The 18,247-nt window shown below is 47.2% G+C and overlaps 1 protein-coding gene across 1 annotated transcript in view; it reads right to left on the reverse strand.

Annotated features, from left to right (window-relative positions):
• CCDC92B (coiled-coil domain containing 92B) overlaps nucleotides 1–4,565 on the reverse strand; it is a 30,293-nt gene extending 25,728 nt beyond the window's left edge. The window contains exon 1 of the mRNA XM_055001070.1: nucleotides 4,436–4,565. Coding sequence (XP_054857045.1) covers nucleotides 4,436–4,565 — 130 coding nt within the window. The remainder of the gene's footprint in view (nucleotides 1–4,435) is intronic.
• Between the last annotated feature and the right edge of the window lie 13,682 nt (nucleotides 4,566–18,247).

Genomic DNA, 18,247 nt, shown 5'->3' on the forward strand with positions numbered 1-18,247 from the left:
TGCTCCTGAGGAATCCATGCACTGCTGCCTGAACACAACCCACCTCTTGTACACGATTACACTGCAATAGCTAATCCTCCATTGATTTAAAAGCTGACTCCATATGTTCCAGTTAAAGACATATTTGAAAAATCAACGGTCCACACTTGGCAGTCACCATTTCTTCATAAGCTCTGGCAGTGTGTGAAGTGACAGGTTGTGCATGCCTTAATGTTCATGTGCATGCCCTGATGTCCTTGTGCAATGGAGAGGAGATGAAAGCACTCCTTTTTCAGATGCTTCTACAGACCCTGGGGTGGGGGCTGAGCTCTGAGGAAGGACAGCGCTAACAGCTCACACAATCTTTGCTTGGGGCATTCCCCCAAGCAAAAGCAAGACAAAATAAGAACAGGGATTTATCAGACATAGGGACTATCCATAGTAAACAGGGACGGTTAGAGCATATCAAGATTTATTAACATTATTTAAAGTCTACCTTTCTCACTGTGACTCAAGGGGAATTACAAAATTTAAGAACAATGCTACAGGGACAGTAAATGACATTCCAGTTCTTGTCTCTTTATCAAAGGGCCCTCCGGAACAATACTGGTTTGTATATTCTGCTGTATCTAGAAAAGTGGATCCCACACCCTCCCCTGGTTATGATCACGGAAACAGTGAGAGCCTAGGTTCATAACTGGGAGACAATTCAACTTTGTCAATTAATCAACTTCCCCAACGAAACAGCCTGGTAAGGAGGTACAGAACATTGAGAGCAGCTGAAAAAGGAAATGAGCCAAGAGTTCATAGAATAACCAAGGATGAGATTATGGGTGGGTGGCAGGGAGGGCCCAAAGGCTTTTGGATTCCTGGGCTGGCTGGCCTGGACACGCCCTTCCCCCCCCACCAGCTGGCCCGGCAGGCATGCTGAGAGCAGCTGGCTAGCCTGTCAACCTGAGTGGCAGCACTGGGGCCAGGAGCCGTCCACTTTTGGTGTCCCTGCCCTTTGGCATCCTGGGCAATGGCCTAGGGCTGGCTGCCTAGTGGATGGGCTGCCCCTGGTTTGTGGTGGGGTCTCCAAAAGCTTCCACCCCCTCTTATGACTCGTCATGGTTCCTCAGTTTGTTTGATTCTATAATTGGAGAGCTGCCTGCAGATGGGATGTCAGCTGAACTGAATTCACAAAGGACCAGCTGAAAGGATTTTCTTCTTGCAAACAGAGGGCTACGATAGAGTAGGAATTACTGAGACTTGGTGGGATGATTCCCATGACTGGAATGTGGTAGTGGATGGGTACAAGTTGTTCAAGAAAAAACAGAAGGGTAGAAGAGGAGGCGGAGTGCCATTGTATGTGAGGAGAGGGCTCGATTGTCAGCAAGTTCTGGAGAATGTAGTTGACAGCCCGGTGGAAATAAGGGGAGGAAGGACAAAGGGTATTGTTGTTGGAGTCTGCTACAGACCGCCTGACCAGGGAGAGGAAATGGATGTTGCCCACCTTGAACAGATTGGTAGAGTACCCAGACATCAGAACCTGATAATTATGGGTGACTTCAACGTCCCCGATGTGTGCTGGGAGACAGGCTCAGCAAAGCGTCATGAATCATGCAATTTCCTGACCTGCCTGGCCGATAACTTCCTTTTTCAAATGGTGGAGAAACTACAAGGGGCTCGGCCAGACTAGACTTGATATTAACCAACAGGGAAGAATTGGTAGATGAGATGAAGGTGGTGGGGACCTTAGGGGGAAGACCATGTCCTCCTAGAATTCCAGTTGCTGGAGGGGAGGGCAAGCAAGTTCGTAGGCAGACTCGTAGATTAGATTTTCATACAGCTGACTTCAGTGAACTCAGAGTCATTCTGTGGGGGCATGTGCTGGAAGGGAAATGAGCGAGTGAAGGGTGGGCTCTTCTCAAACATGAGCTTTTGCAAGCTCAATCCCTCAATCCCCTGGGCCGGATAGTGTCCACCCAAGAGTGCTGAAAGAACTTTCTAGAGAACTTGCAGAACCCCTGTCCATCATCTTCAAGGCCGCCTGGAGGACTGGGGATTTGCCACAAGATTGGAGAAGAGCAAATGTTATCCCAATCTTTAAGAAAGGGAAGAAGGATGACCTGGGAAACTACAGGCCGGTCAGTCTGACATCTGTCGCTGGGAAGATATTAGAGCAGATTTTAAAGGGATCAAGCTGTAAGCATCTGGAGGACCACTTAGTGATCTGGGGAAGTCAACATGGTTTTGTCCCCAACAGATCTTGTCAGACCAACCTGGTTTCCTTCTTTGATCGAATGATGAGCTTACTGAATCATGGGAACTCTGTTGACGTGATTTACCTGGATTTCAGTAAAGCTTTTGATAAGGTCCCCCATGCCATTCTAATGAGTAAACTGGAAGACTGCGGACTGAACTATAGGACAGTTTGGTGGATAGGGAACTGGTTAGAGGACCGCACCCAAAGAGTGGTGGTCAATGGCGTTTCTTCAGATTAGAGGGAGGTGTCCAGTGGGGTGCCACAGGGCTGTTTTGGGCCTGGTACTTTTTAATATTTTTATCAGTGATCTGTATGAAGGGGTAAACGGGCTACTCCTTAAATTTGCTGATGATACCAAATTCATAGAATCATAGAATCATAGAGTTGGAAGGGGCCACACAGACCATCTAGTCCAACCCCCTTCCCAGTGCAGGATCAGCTTAAATACCAAATTGGGAGAGTGGCAAACACTCAAGAAGATAGTTAAATTCAACAAGACCTGAATACTCTGGAGAACTGGGTGGTTGTGAACAGGATGCAATTCAACATAGGTAAGTGCACAGTATTACATCTGGGCCACAAAAATGTGAAGCACAAATACAGGATGGGGGATACACTTCTGGGTAGCAGTGTATATGAAAGAGATAGACGGCAGGGCTTTTTTTCTGGCAAAAGAGGTGGGGGGAACTCTCACCTGGGGCAACTCCCGGGAGGAGATGGTGCACCTCTCAATACATGCGTGTGTGTGCGTGTTCCCAGGACAGCATGATGATGTTACTTCTGGGAAGGGGCCCAAAATGACCTGGATCAGGCCACTGTTGGGCAGGGGAGTCTTCCCCCACTTGGCAGGGGCCCGATCCTGGCCATTTTGGGCCTGAATTGGGCCAAAATGGCCAAAAGGGACCCAAAATGACCAGGATCGGGCTGTCTCAAAAAAAGTCCTGTAAATTACATCAGTTAACAGCAGTGAGATAGAGACAAGACCAGGCATTGTGGAATTAATTCACTTTGTGTTAGACTGAGATAGCCAAGAACATAGGCAGGATTTTACCCACAGCTTCTAAACACGGTAGCCTTTCTTTGTCCCCACAACCATTCCTTCCCATGATCTTGGACCTGGCACAGGATTGTCAGATTTATAAAACACTGACATGCATTCTTTGTTTCTATCCTGGCTGTGACTGTGTTAGCCACAAAAATTGACAAAAATGTGGGTTTTTTTCTTTAAATCAAACCAAATTTAGCCAGTATATCACCATCCTGTTTATATGATTCAATCAGCATGCTTTAAAAATGAAATTGCTTTTTCATCTCTGCTTTGTTTGAATTAGGGAGAACAGATACCTAAAGACTCCAGTCATTCCTTGAAATTCTTCAAGGAGGCAAATCCTACAACTCCCCCAATGGCAATCTGTTCCTTGCTGGCCAGCTGGCAGAGCCTGTGAATTTTCTATAGTGCCCAGACTGCATCTGTCCCCCGTATAATTTAATGCAATGATCCCCAGAGTAATGTCCTTCCTTGGGTGCCACAGTGCCCATCAATGCATTTCGTGGTACTCATGTCCTTCTTCCCCAAAGCAAACAGCCAATCCTGGCCTGCCTTCATCTTACAGGGATAGAAGGTGTTTCAGAAAGAAACCGGGAAACAGTAACTTTGTGTCTACAAATGGGCACCCCTTCAGAAGGAGTTGCCTCTATCATAGGAGAGTATACTTGGCTTGGAATTTCCCAACATTTTGTGTTCGGTCCCAGGCCCCATGGCAGCCATTTTCCAAAAAGCGCTAACATGTCCAACAAGATGGGGACTCCAGGTTGAACAGGACCTTGAAAAATCTTTTAAAGCGAAATGGAGAAGACTGTGGAATTGAACTGTGGGATTTTAAAGTTTATAGTACGTTTGTAAGGTTGGGAGAAATTATACTGAAGGTTTTGTCAAATAGTATACCCTATAAAATTTATCTGCCAACAACATTTATATAATAGATGGTTCTATTTAATATTTGAGATTTGTTATATGTGCTTCTTATCATTGTGAACATGACCTATTTTGTACAATTGCAGGTTGTTAAAAAAAAAGCATGGAAAACATATGGCACCTGTGCAAGAGACGTCTGGGTGCTCTCCCGCTCTGAGGGTGTGTAACTGCACTTGCAACGAAAGAGCCAGGAAGACCCTAAACTATCTTTAGCCCCACCACTGGGAACTGACCTGTACAGTGTTTCTGCAGCCGAAGGATCTCCAAGTGCAGGTCATGGAGGAGTTCCATCTGCTCCTTCTTCAGGAAGGCGACGTGTCTCTGCACACTTTGGATCTGGCACTCCAGGGACAACGTCTCCATCGCAACAAAATTAACAGCTGGAGCCTAGAGGGAAGAGACATTGCTTAGATGCTGCTTCCTTGTGCACAGCAGCCTGAGGAAAGCCTGCCTTTCCCCAACGCAATCCCATCCTTCTTGCAAGATGCAGGGGAACTCATTCTTGAACATTTCTGAACAAGCAGGGGTGGGGGGTGTGGCTTGGTGGTAGGGATGCTGTGAAGTTTGCCCTGAATGGGACAGGCAGGCGAACTTGCTGTGTTTGACTGCAAGAGAAGCTGACGACGTGCTCTGTTTGGTTCAGCAATGAAAGCCTTAACAGAGGCCTTGTGGGCAAGCAGAAGTCACTGAGGGACACTTGCATGCACGGAAGACCTGCCTTTGACCTGCGGCTGGCTGGGTGCATGCGCCTCCTCTTCCCCACAGAGAGATTACTTCCCTTTCTTGTTCACAGGCATTTGCCATGCAACACAGCCCATTTGCACTTCGCCTTATTTAGATCCTGGAGAAAGCAAAGGAATCTCTCTGCTAGCCCACTCTTAAAGCAAAGCAATGCACGGCTGCATTCAGATGCCATTTGCTCCACTGTCTTTAACAATATCCTGTCATTATTGCCTGGGGGATATGGGGGGTGTTCCCTTGCCTGGGCCAATTCCAGACGGCCCTCCCCATCCCGAAACGTCGCGCGTTGTCACGCAGAAAACGTGAAATATCACATTTTCTCACGCGAGTTTTGCGTGACGTCACGCAAAACTCACGCGAGAAAACGCGATATTTCGCGTTTTCCGCGCGACGATGCGCGACGTTTCGGGATGGTGAGGGCCATCTGGAATCGGCCCTGGTCTCAATATACGGTACTCGATCTTTAAGAGCGATACTGCATTGGGCAGAAGTACAACTCTCAGTTCCAATTTTCTCCCTGATTCAAGCAGCTCAATAGGGACCATGGCAGAGCCTCTTATCTGACCAAACTCACCTTTTCTAGTCTTCAAATTGCTTTAACTTCTCTGAGGTTTCAGACCATGCCCTCAGTCATTCTAGACTGGTCATTACACACAAATACCAATGAGGCCCATTTCTGTATTTGTGGCGCTTCAGTCCCCAAAGACCTTCCCCATTATCTTTTTTTCTTCCCTTTGTATACATAGCCCAGAAATAAATTTCTTGGGGAAATCTTAAAAAACACTGATTCTCCCCTTGTGGTGGAAAACTTAACCCTCCTCTCTGACCTCTGGCCACCTGGATCCATGCTATGGCAACACTGAGACGTGGCTACTGTAATGCACAGTACATAGGTTAGAGTTTCTCAGTTAATTTGGAAACTCTAGTTGATGCAGGATGCTGCAGCTCATTTATTATCGGGAGCTAGAAGGAGCATGAATATTACTCCCATTTTGCAGTCACTCCACCGGCTGACTATCAGCCACCAGGCTCAACTCAAGGTATTGGCTATCACATACAAAGCTCTTCATGGCCTTCCTCTAGCATATCTACAAGATCATCTCTCTCCCTATGTTCTGCCACAGCAGCTTCACTCATTTGAACAGGGCCTTTGGCAGGTGTCACCTTTCACATAGGCAAAATCAACAGCTGCCCATACGCATGCATTCTCTGTGGTGGCCTCCACCCCATGGAATGACCAACCGGAAGAGGTCAGGAAAGCTCCCATTCTCCTGGCCTTCTTGAAAGGATGCAAAACTGAATTATTCAAGAGGGCTTTTACTCAGATAGGAGGGCTGTACTATAAGGAAATTGTCTCAAAGAGACTATAGACTTTACTACTACGTACTGTTTGTTGCTATAAGTATGACCCTACTGGATAGTTTCTATGATGTTTAACATGTCAGTCTTAGAATTGCTTATGCTCTGTTTAGCATTTTTTCAACTTTGAATTAGATTCCTGCTAGTTTTAAAGCTTTGCAAATTTGCATTTATATACCCTGTTACATTGTTTATTGAAGCAGCTTAGAAACCGAGTGTACTGACTCACGCAGTCTGCTGCTCCACTCACCAAGCAACAGACCATGATAAATGCTGTGGTTTGGAGGGGGGGGCAATCCTACCATTCAGTGCTCATCTAAGAACTCCTTAGTGATGTTAATGGCTGGCAATCTGCTTAGAAGTAGAATTCCAGGGGATTGTGTGAGAACAGGCCTATGTGAAAAGCTGATTACTCTGTACTCATCTAGGAAGGAGGACACCGAAGCCATCTGCCCAACAGGCACAAGCAGAACAGTCTGCTGAAAAAAAGCAGCTGCTTGATCCCGACTGGTGAGCAGGACCCGCATCCCTGTTCAGTCCAGAATACCCCCTTCACATGCAGAAGGCTCCAGGTGGCACCTCCTCTTAAAGACTCTCAAGGGCTGGGGAAATCGCTTTCTCTGCCTGGACAGCCACTGCCAAGCGGACTGGTGTTCTGCCTCAGCAGAAAGCCATTTCCTATACCCTCTTTATTGTGTGCTGGAGCTGTGGGGCTATTCTCCCCCTGAACTTTCTTGCTCTGGTGCAACAGCTGCTCACAGAGCCAGGTCATGCTTTCTCCCAGAAGGCTACGTTTTCTTATCTACTCCAACTGCATTCTGGAAATAACAACAGCCCGTAGAAATTGACTGTCCGGCAGTATAATGAGAAGCGCCTGTTTGGACACCTCTTAATGGGGCAAAGACTCAGAGAGAATGCATCGGAACTGCTGCCTTGAAGACTCGTCCTGAAATGGCCCAGCACCCAGCTATCGTAAGGTAAGTTCAGCACAGCCTGAAACCCTCCCGACTGTATCATCACCCTAAGTGAAAAACACAATCTGGTCTCACTCGGATCCAGTCAGAGGCCTGCGCATTAAGAGGGAGGCAGGAGAGGAGGAGAGCCATCACCTGCATATCAGGAAAACGGTGTTGTCATCCTTTCAGAAGTGGAGGGGGAAGTCAGAGGTTGCTGCTACTCCTGCTTTGCTATTGCTGTAGCCATTTTCTCCATAAACCCTAGTCTGGGCTGTACCACTTCAGATTGCATTTGGGGGGCTTGCATGGTGGGAATGCTTCTAGTTATAAAATAATACCTTGCACATCTAACCATCAAACAGTAGTAGGTTCCAAACCACATTTTACCAACCTGTCAACAAGAATATCATGTGGAACCTTACCAAAAACCTTACTGAAATCGAGATAAACTATGTCCACAGCATTCCCCTGATCCAACAAAGTAGTAATTCTCTCAATAAAGGAGATAAGGTTAGTCTGACACGACTTTTCCTTGAGGAATCTGTGGTGGCTCTTAGTAATCACAGTCATCTTTTCTAAATGCTCAGGGACTGTCTGATTGTTTGTTCTAAAACCTTTCCAGGTATGGATGTCAAGGTGATGGGTTACCTGGATCCTCCTTTTTCCCCTTCTTGAAAATGGGGACAACATTTGCCCATCTCCAATCTTTTGGCACCTCACCTGTTCTCCAGGAATCATCAAAGATTATAGAGAGAGGCTCTGAAATTACATCAGCTAGTTCCTTTAGTACCTTAGAATACAATTCATCTGGCCCCGAGGACTAGATTTCACCTAAAGAAGCTAGGTGTTTACATACCACCCTTATGCCTATGCTAGGTTGCAATTCCTTTCCTTCTTTATGTGTTCTCTTTTTGCCAGGTTGAACACAGTTTCACTTGCAAGAGAAGTCTGAGGCAAAATAGGAATTGAGCAGTTCTGCCATAGTTTTAATCACCTGTTAAAATTCCAATTTCCTTTCCCCACAGTGGGCCTATCGTTTTCTTGCTCCAAATATAACCCCAAATCCCTTTCTTTTTGTTGTGTTTAGCATCCCTCAGTAACTTACACTCATACTGAACTTTAACCTTTCTAATACTCTCTCTACAAGCACTGGCAATTTGTTTATATTCATCCCTGGTTATATGGCCCTCCTTCTACTTCTTAAATGTGCCATTTAAAATGTTCAGATCTTTACAGGGTTGTTTATGGATCTGCCCGGGCTTCTTTAGGTCCCCCCCACATTTCCTCCTAACTGGGATTGTTTGTGATTGTACCTCTTCCGCATCTCACTTCCCCCACCCATCTTTAACGCCCTTCTCCTTGAAGATCTCTGACCACTCAGCATAACTTTGAGCTTGTTAAAATAAACTTTTCTAAAATCCAACCTATACTTATGACTACGTCCACCTTTTCTATTACTCAGGATCTTAAATTCCAACATTACATGGTCACCCAGGATGCCCACTATTTTCACCTCATCAACTAATTCATTCCTGTTGGCGAGAATCAGGTCCAATATAGCAGAACCCCTTGTTTCCTTCTCCACCTTTTGTCAGATTGAGATGGTATTTACGAGGGCTACGACTGTGACAAAAAAGAAGAAAAATAGAATGTGTGTGTGTGTGTGATATGCAGAAACTGTCCTGGGAATACCAACATGGTGGTGTGTCATTGATTGAATTATTAACTATACTGAGGAAATGCCTATGAAGAAGTGTATGTACGGAATGGGATTGGACAACATATGCCAGCAAAACCCGTCGGCGTGGCACCGTGTAGCTCCGCAGCTTTGCAGGCTACTGCAAGTAACTGCACCGCATTGGATGAATGACTCTGTAGCGGTTTGATTGCCTTTGCTTGAAGGCTGAGTGCACCTTGGATGGATTAAACGTTTTTGTATGGACTCCCTACTTTATATATTGTATGCTTTCCCACCAGTTGGATATTGTTGTAAAAAGCTTATTTATCAATATTGATGTTGATATTGATATTTAATCTTGTATGGATCAGAGGACTGTTTGTTATTTATTTATTTATTTATGAAATTGAGCTCTTTCTGCACTTTACAATATATAAAAATCAATTGACTTTGTAAACAGTCTTGATTGTATACTCCAGGAAGGGAGATCTTGGAAGCTAAGCAAGGTCAGTACTTGGATGAATGACCAACAAGCAAGACTCTGCAGAAGAAGGCAATGGCAAGCCATCTCTGCTTCTCACTTGCCTTGACAGCCCCCTGGCTGGGGTCACCATGAGCTGACACGAGACTAGAGGGCGCACGTGCAAATGCACACAACACAACATGTTTAACGTTATTTCATTTCCTACCGAGAATATAAAGTCGTAAAATTATCTGCCAGGTGCCTACCGATCTGGGGCAACTCTCCTGAACGCTAACAAAAAGCCCCCGTTCTGGTTTCTCATACAGCATCTGGTTTCCCATTGAGGCCAACCAGATTTCTTGGAAAGCCCACAAGCAGGGCACAAAAGCCTTCCCACACAGTTGCCCTTCCCCAAGATTTGTATTTGGAGGTGTGCCATTTGGTCTTGGTGCCAAAGGGCCACTGATGGACTCCTCCTGCCTGATTCTGTCTACTCCACTTTTAAAGCCATCCAAGTTAGCGTCCATCAGCGCAGTTTTTCCTGCACTGTATGAAGAAGCACTCCCAAGCTTTCCACGCTGCATCCCATCTGCCCTTCATCTGCTGCCCATCAATTTCACAGAGCATTCCTGAGTTCTACCATTATAGGAGAGGAAGGGGGGAAATTCTCTCTGCCTGCTCTGCACCATGCATAATATGAGAAGTATTATCATATCTCCACTTAGTCATCCTTCTCTGAACTGAAAAGCCTACACATTCTTTTGCTTGGGTTCTTGTTTATTTTATCGTATTTATATTCCGCCCTCCCCGCAAGCAGGCTCAGGGTGGATAACAGCATTCTTGAACCACTGGGTAGAACCCCGCCTGCATGGCTTTTCTTGCACCTTCACAAGTACATATGCTAAAATCTTCCTCTTTTAAAAAAAGGGAATGTTGAAAATTCAGAGACAAGGCATGGGATATTCCTTCAGGGTCTAGGCTCCTCGAACACTCTCCTAAGCTCTCTATGCCGCACTGTATGAGGCTTCTCCTAATTGCTGCACATGTCTGTTAGTGGCAGAACATATAATTACATTTATATGGAGCTCAGGGTGGCATACATGGGAAGAATACATTCCCCCTCTCAGAACAATCCTGTGAGGTAGGTTAGGCTGAGAGAGCATGACTGACACATGGTCACACTGCAAGCTTCAGGGATGACTAGGGAATTGAACTCAGATCTCCCTGGTCTTAACATAACACTTAACCACCGTAGCCTGCTTCCTTTCATGCAACTCAAGGCAATGAACCAAGGCTCCCTAGAGATCTCCCATCCAGGCAGTGCCACTGGATGATTTATTGTGAGCCTTTCTGGGATCCAAGAATCTTTTGGTTCCTTCATTTCTCCCACAACACACACAGTTTAGTGTTTTGCATATGTTCATTGATCAAATACTTTAGAAAAACAAACTTGATGTGAAACCACATGCAGTTGTACTGAGATTCTTCTCTCTAGTGCTTTCCCAATGCACAGGAGTACATATAGACATAATGAAAATACTGCACAAGAAGAACTTGAGGCAACTATATAACGATCATATCAATATTGCTTTTCTGCAATGTTTCAAAGCATATTGTTAATGTGGGGGGCGGCGGGGGGGTTGCAAATACTGGAAGAACTGGGGAAATGCCGCAAAATTGTATGTGCTCAAATTCTAAAATTTATTCTAGAAATTCTCCTAGCTGAACCAGAATTCAGGAGGAGTAGAACTCATTGGAGAGTGAATTCATTCATTCATTCATTCATTCATCCATTCATTCATTCATGCTTGGGAATAAACTCCATTGATCTTACTTCCCAGTAAACATGCACAGGTTTGTATCTGCTTTCAGCACTAGGGCTGGAAACAGCAGTAACAATGAGAGTCTTTTCCCCAAGTATGCTTTTGTTCCAGTTAAGAGGTTTACAAGGGAAAATGGCTAATGCCTCATCGGGTTAAATATCTTGCAGAGATCCCTGATTTCTCCCTCGTTCCCTCACTGGCTGCCCCAATTATAAAACTGGTCATTTCTCATTCTGGTAATAGTATATTATTAAAAGTCATGTTTGAGACTTTGAAGAAAATAGGCGGCTTTAGTAAGTTTGCCAAACCACAAGCCAAACAAAACAATTCTACAGGCCACTCTGATCTGAGGAAAATTCCTTCCTGATTTCAAAAGTCAGTTTGGTCCTAGACACTGAAGGAACTTTCTGCAGTGATGCTACAAAGAAGAAGAAGAAGAAGAAGAAGAAGAAGAAAAGGCCCGCTACCTTCCTATAGGGAAAGATCCACATCAGGGAGCCACATTAGGCGAGCTCATTCATTAGAGAGGTAACGCAAGAAAATCCTCTAATGGAGGGAGGAGGGGGGTGAGAGAAGTGTGTGTGTCCGGAGCCCTGCCTGCACCAGGCAGCTGCCCCAGAGAAAGTGATATGGGGGGAGGGGCAGAAGCGGCTCGGCCGCCCGTTGCGCCCGGGGAGACCCCCGAGGGAGACCCCCGCCCTCGCCCCCGCCCATGCCACGCAGGGCCGCCGCCGCCGCTCGCCCGCGGGATCCTCGAAAGCAAAAGGCCGCCCGGGCAGCTGCCCCCTTCCCCGCCTGTCCTGCTGCGCCACCGCCTCGAGCGCCCGCAGAGCCACCGCCACCCTCGAAGCCGCCTCTGGGGGCGCGGGGGGGGGGGGGGAGGCAAGCAGGCCAGCGCCGGGCACCCGCCTCGGCCCAAGGGAGCGCGTTCCCGCCGCCGCGGCCCTGCGCCTCCGGGATGCCCAAAGGGGAGTCTGGCGCGACCCTGCGCAGAGCGAGCCGGCCGGGCGGCGCCCGAGCAGCGCGGCAGAGGCCCCGACGCCCCGGCCCTTACCTGCGTCGCCTGCCGCCGAGAGGCCCGGCCTGGGGCAGTCAGCGAGGGGCGCCGGCGGGACAGCCGAGGGCCGCCGCCGCAGGCGACCCCGCCGGGGCCATCGCGCCGCTCGCTCGCCCGCCGGCCGCGCCTCGGTCTCCGGCCGCCTCTTGCTAGAGCGCCTGGTCGGGCTGGCGGCCGCCCCGGCCCCAGGGCAGCCCCTCCGCCCCGGCCGCGCCTCTCCCTCCGCCTCCGCCTCCGGGCACGGCGGGCGCGCTCTGCAGCAGGCCCGAGCGGGGCGCCGGCGCGGCGTGACCGGAACTGCTGAGCTCACCGGCGGGGCTGCGCGCCTCCGCGCTCCTCTGCTGCTCCCCGCCGCCCGGCCGGCCCGAAGGACGCGCTGGGTTCCGCTGCCCGCCCCCGCTGGGCGACCTTGGCGCCCTGCAGCTCTGCAGGGCCGGTGAGCTGGGAGCGGAGGGAGGGCCCAGGCCCCGCAGAATGGCTGCCCGGCCTGACTCGGGCGAAGGCGGCTGCGGGGCGGCCAGGGGCAAACTACCTTGCAGGGCTGTTCGGAGGAAAAATGGTGGCGGAAAGGACGACATGCGCTGCCCTCCGGGCAAGACCCGAAGTGACAAGGAAGTCAGTAAAACAAGTAAGGGGGAGGCGTGAATGATATCCTTGAATAGGAAAAGCAAAACCAATCGTCCTGGTCCAGAATCGCCGCCCGTGTACGGAAATGGGACTCTCGCCGGCGCAGCTCCGCAGCCTGTGCAAATGCCCTTGTGTGGTGAGGTGCATCGTGCACACACTGTCATGCTCAGGATAATCTGAGTACAGCAGGATGAGCCAGTGCCACTCACTGCTCTAACCATTATACAACACTGCCGTCTCACTAGGCTACGTAAATAACACTCAAACTTCCTCTCTGGGACTAGCCGCGCTTTTTCATGCGAGGCGCCAGACCTGCCCCCTCCCCGTCGCCGGCGCTTGTCTGCTGTCCGTGGTGCTGATCAGAAGGTGCTTCAGTGTCTTTGCAAATGCGGGTTTGTTTAGTTACTTTATTTATAGCCCTCCTTAGTTACTTAAGTCATGTATCCTCCCCCTTTCTCCTCAGTGGGGACCCAAAGCAGCCTGCCTGATTCTCCTCCTCCATTTTATCTTCACAACAATCCTGCGAAGATAGGTTAGTCTGAGAGTGGCCCAAGGTCACCAAGCAAGCCTCCTTGGCGGAGAGGATTTGAACCTGGTCTCCCAGATGGTAGTCCAGCACTCTAACCACTATAGCACACTGGATCATAATTACACAGTATAAAGCAATGCAATCAAATAACATGATAGCATATTTAATAAACTGTGCATTAGGATTGCAAAAAAGTATTAGATGTGTTAAACTATGTAGAGAATGGAACTACAGAATTAGAACAAGAGCAGCATATTACACATGATAAACAGATCATGTGTACCACAAATAGTGGCATATACTATGGTCCTAGTCCTTTCGTAAAAATACCTTCCCCAGCCATTCCATCATAGTATAGCTCATTTCCGCTGCAATCTGCATAGCAGAAGGACATTGTACTATCTAATCTTATGCAGAGTTTCTTTGCATAGGGTTGCACGGTTATTATATGTTGATCCTGCTTTCTGTTTTGTTTGCACACTGTCATTAAAGTTTAATATTATAGTTTTAATGCCCAAAAACTGGCATTAGTGCTTCTAAGTATCATGCAACACACACAACAGAAGTTCAATCTAAAATGTTCATTAGGGAGATAATTGTGTTGATTATAACAGAGGGGTGTCTGGCTGCTTCCTCATAGAATGATACTAGATCAATCAGTCCTTTGTGGAGGGCAGTCTGTCCTTTGAACTTGTTTTTTTAAAGGGTGGTGACGTTGAAGCGTGGGGGTAAGTTTTTGCTGGTCATAGAATTTCAGTTGCTTTGGCACAGGCTATGAGCAGCTGATGGTACGACTTTTTTGAGGGGGCCTCTCAGATCTCCTTTGAGAAACCAGCTGAAATTATATTAAAGCTAGTTAGACGGGATGGGCATGATTTTTTGAATAATTTATTTCACACAAGCCCTTATTGACAATGAATAATTTAGCCAGCTCTATTTAAAGCTGAAAAGCTGGTTCTCTTTCTGCCAGTCCAATGTTATGTTTCTGCAATAGGTTAGAAAAAGTACCTGTGCCAGAATATTTTCCATTGCCTGTAAATGTTTTATATCATTTATTTTTCTTTATTCTTTATGTTGTATTTTTTAAAAAATCCTGCTTTGCAGCCACAAATATTGACTCCCCCCCCCCTAAATCTTTACGGCAGTTTAAAATAAATGAAATACAAGGTCCTTGGAGAAGCCATGCTTGGGGAGGCGTGGTCCTACCCAAGATGAAAGGAAGTCTGGCTGCTGCCCCTTCTCTCTTTGGCCTTCGGCCAGCAGGACAGTAGCCCTCTGCTAAAGCTGTATTGAGATGTGATGGACGATACTTGATAACTTCTAGCTCTCCACTCTCTGCACTCAGGAATTTGCTCTTGAGCTGAGATTTTGGGCTGGTAGTGCAAAGAATTGCATTCAAATCCTCCAGTTTAGGATTTAGAAGTTTTATTTATTTCTAAAAACATCTTTAGCCCACCTTTTCCCATGGCTCAAGCCAGTTTAAAATACATAAATAAAGCATCAAATAACTATTTCATTTATATCCTACTTTTCTCCCCAGCTTACATCATTTCCACCTTCTCCATTTTATCCTTACAACAACCCTGTAAGATAGGTTAGGCTGAGAGTGGGTGGTTGGCCCCAAGCAAACTTCTGTAGCAAAGTGTGGATCTAAACCTAAATCTCCCAGATCCTAGCCCAATGTTCTAACCTCTATATCCCAACCCCCCTGCCCTCAATAAAACCTGATAAACCTATGCATGATGAAATCTGCACTGGAAACAAACATTTTTTATTTTCGAATTCAACCTTTAGCGGGCGGGTGTTCAAAGAACCAAGCGGCTAGTTCCATGATATGCCATGGGTGCCTTGCACTGGAGTGTTACCCATGTATCACATGAGAAACCAGCCTAGAGATATGTGGGCATTTGAGGAAGGGTGCGTGGTATGGTTTGAATGGAGTCTGGCGTGGAAAGGGGGGGAATCAGCAGTCCCCGTGAGCATGCAGCAGGCCGGGATCATGGTGGGGAAAGGCCCACCCCACAAACTATGACTGGGCGAGAAAATCACCATATCTTAATTAATACATGTTATAGATACATACAAAAATAAAATTAATTCAGGAGATTCAATGATTAAGTGCGTCCCTTGAGTGCAGAAGGTGCCGAGTTCACTCCCTGATATCTCAAGTTTTTAAAAAGGATAGCAAGTTTCAGGAAAGTCTTTTTTCCACCATCCACCCTGGATAGTTTCTGTCATTCAACCATCACTGAACTTGACAGAGAAATTGTTAGACTTCCATAAGAGAGTTTCAGGAGATAAAAGGTTTGGGATGCTGCAAATTTTGTGCTGGACGTGGTTGACGGTTGGGCTTGACATGTTCAGCTGTGGTGATCAGACTTGAGCCAATGACCAGGTTTGTTTAGTTCAGTACTGGGCAACTCAAATGTGACCCTTTTAAAAATTTGATTTGATTTTTGATTTGATTTGGCTTTGATTCCTATTGTTTGCTCCTTTGGAAATAGTTGTGCAGTGTCCTATGCATTTCTGCAAATAAATGAATGGAAGCCATAAGAAGTGGGCCCAGGGATGGATCTGGGGTCTGGAAGCATCCTGAGTTCAGCAGGTCTGCACTTTCACAGACTGACTCTGAACTCCAAAAGAGTACAATGAAAACTCTCTGCTACTGAGAAATGTCACCTCTCTTACAACTAGCACCCCACTTGCGCAAATCAATATTCACCCACGGGGCCTTTGATGGTGTCTATTCTTCGCAGATTACAAGACTTGCCTGTTGTGCACTCACCTTCTCAACCCTGCTGTTTCCATTAGACTCCAGAACCAAATGGATTGTGTGAATGGAAGCATGTGTATGTGCACTTAAAGGACACCATTTCTGCAGTGCAACATGCAGTCTGGAACAGTCTGGACTGGAAACCCTTCAGAAAGAGGCAAATCTCCTGGGGCTTGGAAACACTCTGCTGAAAGCGCCATTTCCCCGTTTCTCTTTCCCAGCCCCATATTCATATAGAAAGCCCAGCATCTGTCATGTTTAGTGTCAGGCTAGACTCTTGGGAGACCCAAGTTCAAATCCCCCCTCTGCCATGGAAGCTTGCTGGGTCACCTTGGACCAGTCACTCTCAGCCTCGCCTACTGGCAGGGTTGTTGTGAGGATAAAATAGAGGAGAGGAGAATAACGTAAGCTACTTTAGGTCCCCAATACGAAGAAAAGTGGGGTATAAACAAAGTAAATAAATAAATCAGTATGTCTGTTCCTACTCTAAGCAGGAGTGTAGGACAGCGATCCCCAGTGTATGGCCTCAGCCTCCCCCAAAGCCAAGAGCCCATCTTAGCTGACTTCCATTCCTCGGAGATCAAATTTTCACTCGGCCTTGAAGCTCTTTGGGTGACCTCAGTCCCCACCCACTCCCTCTTAGTTTAAACTACCTCACAGGGCACTTGTGAAGATAAAACATGGGAGAGATAAAAACCAAGGACAAGAGAGAGGCTGAAGATCCTGCTTCATGATCTTCAAAAGTTGGAATATCAGTCTAGGAAATCGAACCTTCTCATAAACAGGACTTCTTTGTCTTTCCTTAACATGCTGAAAGGTCCCTTAAGGTGGCTCCGTGTGTCTGTGTTGATTTCTGGGGCCACATTGTGCAGGAGGTTAGAATAGATGACCCACGGGAACCCTTCCAGCTCTATGTTTCTAAATGGAAGAAGTTGAAGGTGAAACAGTTGTTGAAGGGAACAGAAATTGATTTTCATAGGGCCGACTTCAATGAACTCAGAGGCTTGATGAGAGTCATTCCATGGGGGAGTGTGCTGGAAGGGAAAGGAGAGAATGAAGGGTGGGCTCTTCTCAAAATGAGCTTTTGCAAGTTCAAACCCTCACTATTCCAGCAAGACGGAAACATGGTAAGGGCTCCAAGAAACCGATGTGGATGTACAGAGAGCTCCAGAATAAGCTAAGGGAGAAAAAGGAAATGTTCAGGAAATGGAGAGAAGGACAGTCCTCTGAAGAGGAGTATATGAGGGTTACTAGGTACTGCAGATCAGCCATCAGAGAGGCCAAAGCTCAGTACGAGCTGGGTCTGGCCAGGGAGGCTCGCTACAATAAGAAAACCTTCTACAGATATATGAGAAGCAAACACAAGGTAAAAGAGGCAATTGTACCGCTGTTGAGAGTGGAAGGAGAAACTCTGATGCAGGACAGAGAAAAAGCAGACAGGCTTAATGACTTTTTTGCCTCTGTTTTCTCCCTGAAGAACTTGAGCCCATCTAGAGATGGTAGTAGACACAACTAGAGATGGGCACGAACAGCAATACGAACAAAAAAAAGCCATGAACAGCCCAATCAGCTGTTCGCAAGCAAGCTGTTTGTGAGGCCCCATTCCCGACGAACATGTGTTCGATCCAAGCCCTGTTCGTGGTGTTCATCAGCTGTTTGTCAAGCCAGACAGTCTGCTGGCTTTCAATCAGTTCCCTTGGCAACAGTAGGCATGGGCTTTCTGAACTCTGTCTGAACTCCTGTTGCCCTGGAAACCCCAATCTAAGCCCAGGGGCACTTCACCCCGCCCCCCACTCAGCTGCGTGTCAGGGAAAACCCTGACAAGGGCTGATTGCAGCCTGCCAGGGTTTAAATTTCACTCTCCTTGCTGCTGTGCAGCACAGGAAGAGGGACATTTAAATCCCTCACTCAGCTGCTTGTCAGGGAAACCCTTGACAAGCGGCTGAGTGCAGCCTGACGGGATGAAATGCGCTTCTCCCCGCTACTGCACAGCAGCAGGGAGAGGGGCACTTCACCCCTGACTCAGCCGCTTGTCAGGG

The sequence above is a fragment of the Eublepharis macularius genome, chromosome 17, assembly GCF_028583425.1.
Source record: "Eublepharis macularius isolate TG4126 chromosome 17, MPM_Emac_v1.0, whole genome shotgun sequence".
Classification (NCBI taxonomy): Eukaryota; Metazoa; Chordata; class Lepidosauria; order Squamata; family Eublepharidae; genus Eublepharis; species Eublepharis macularius.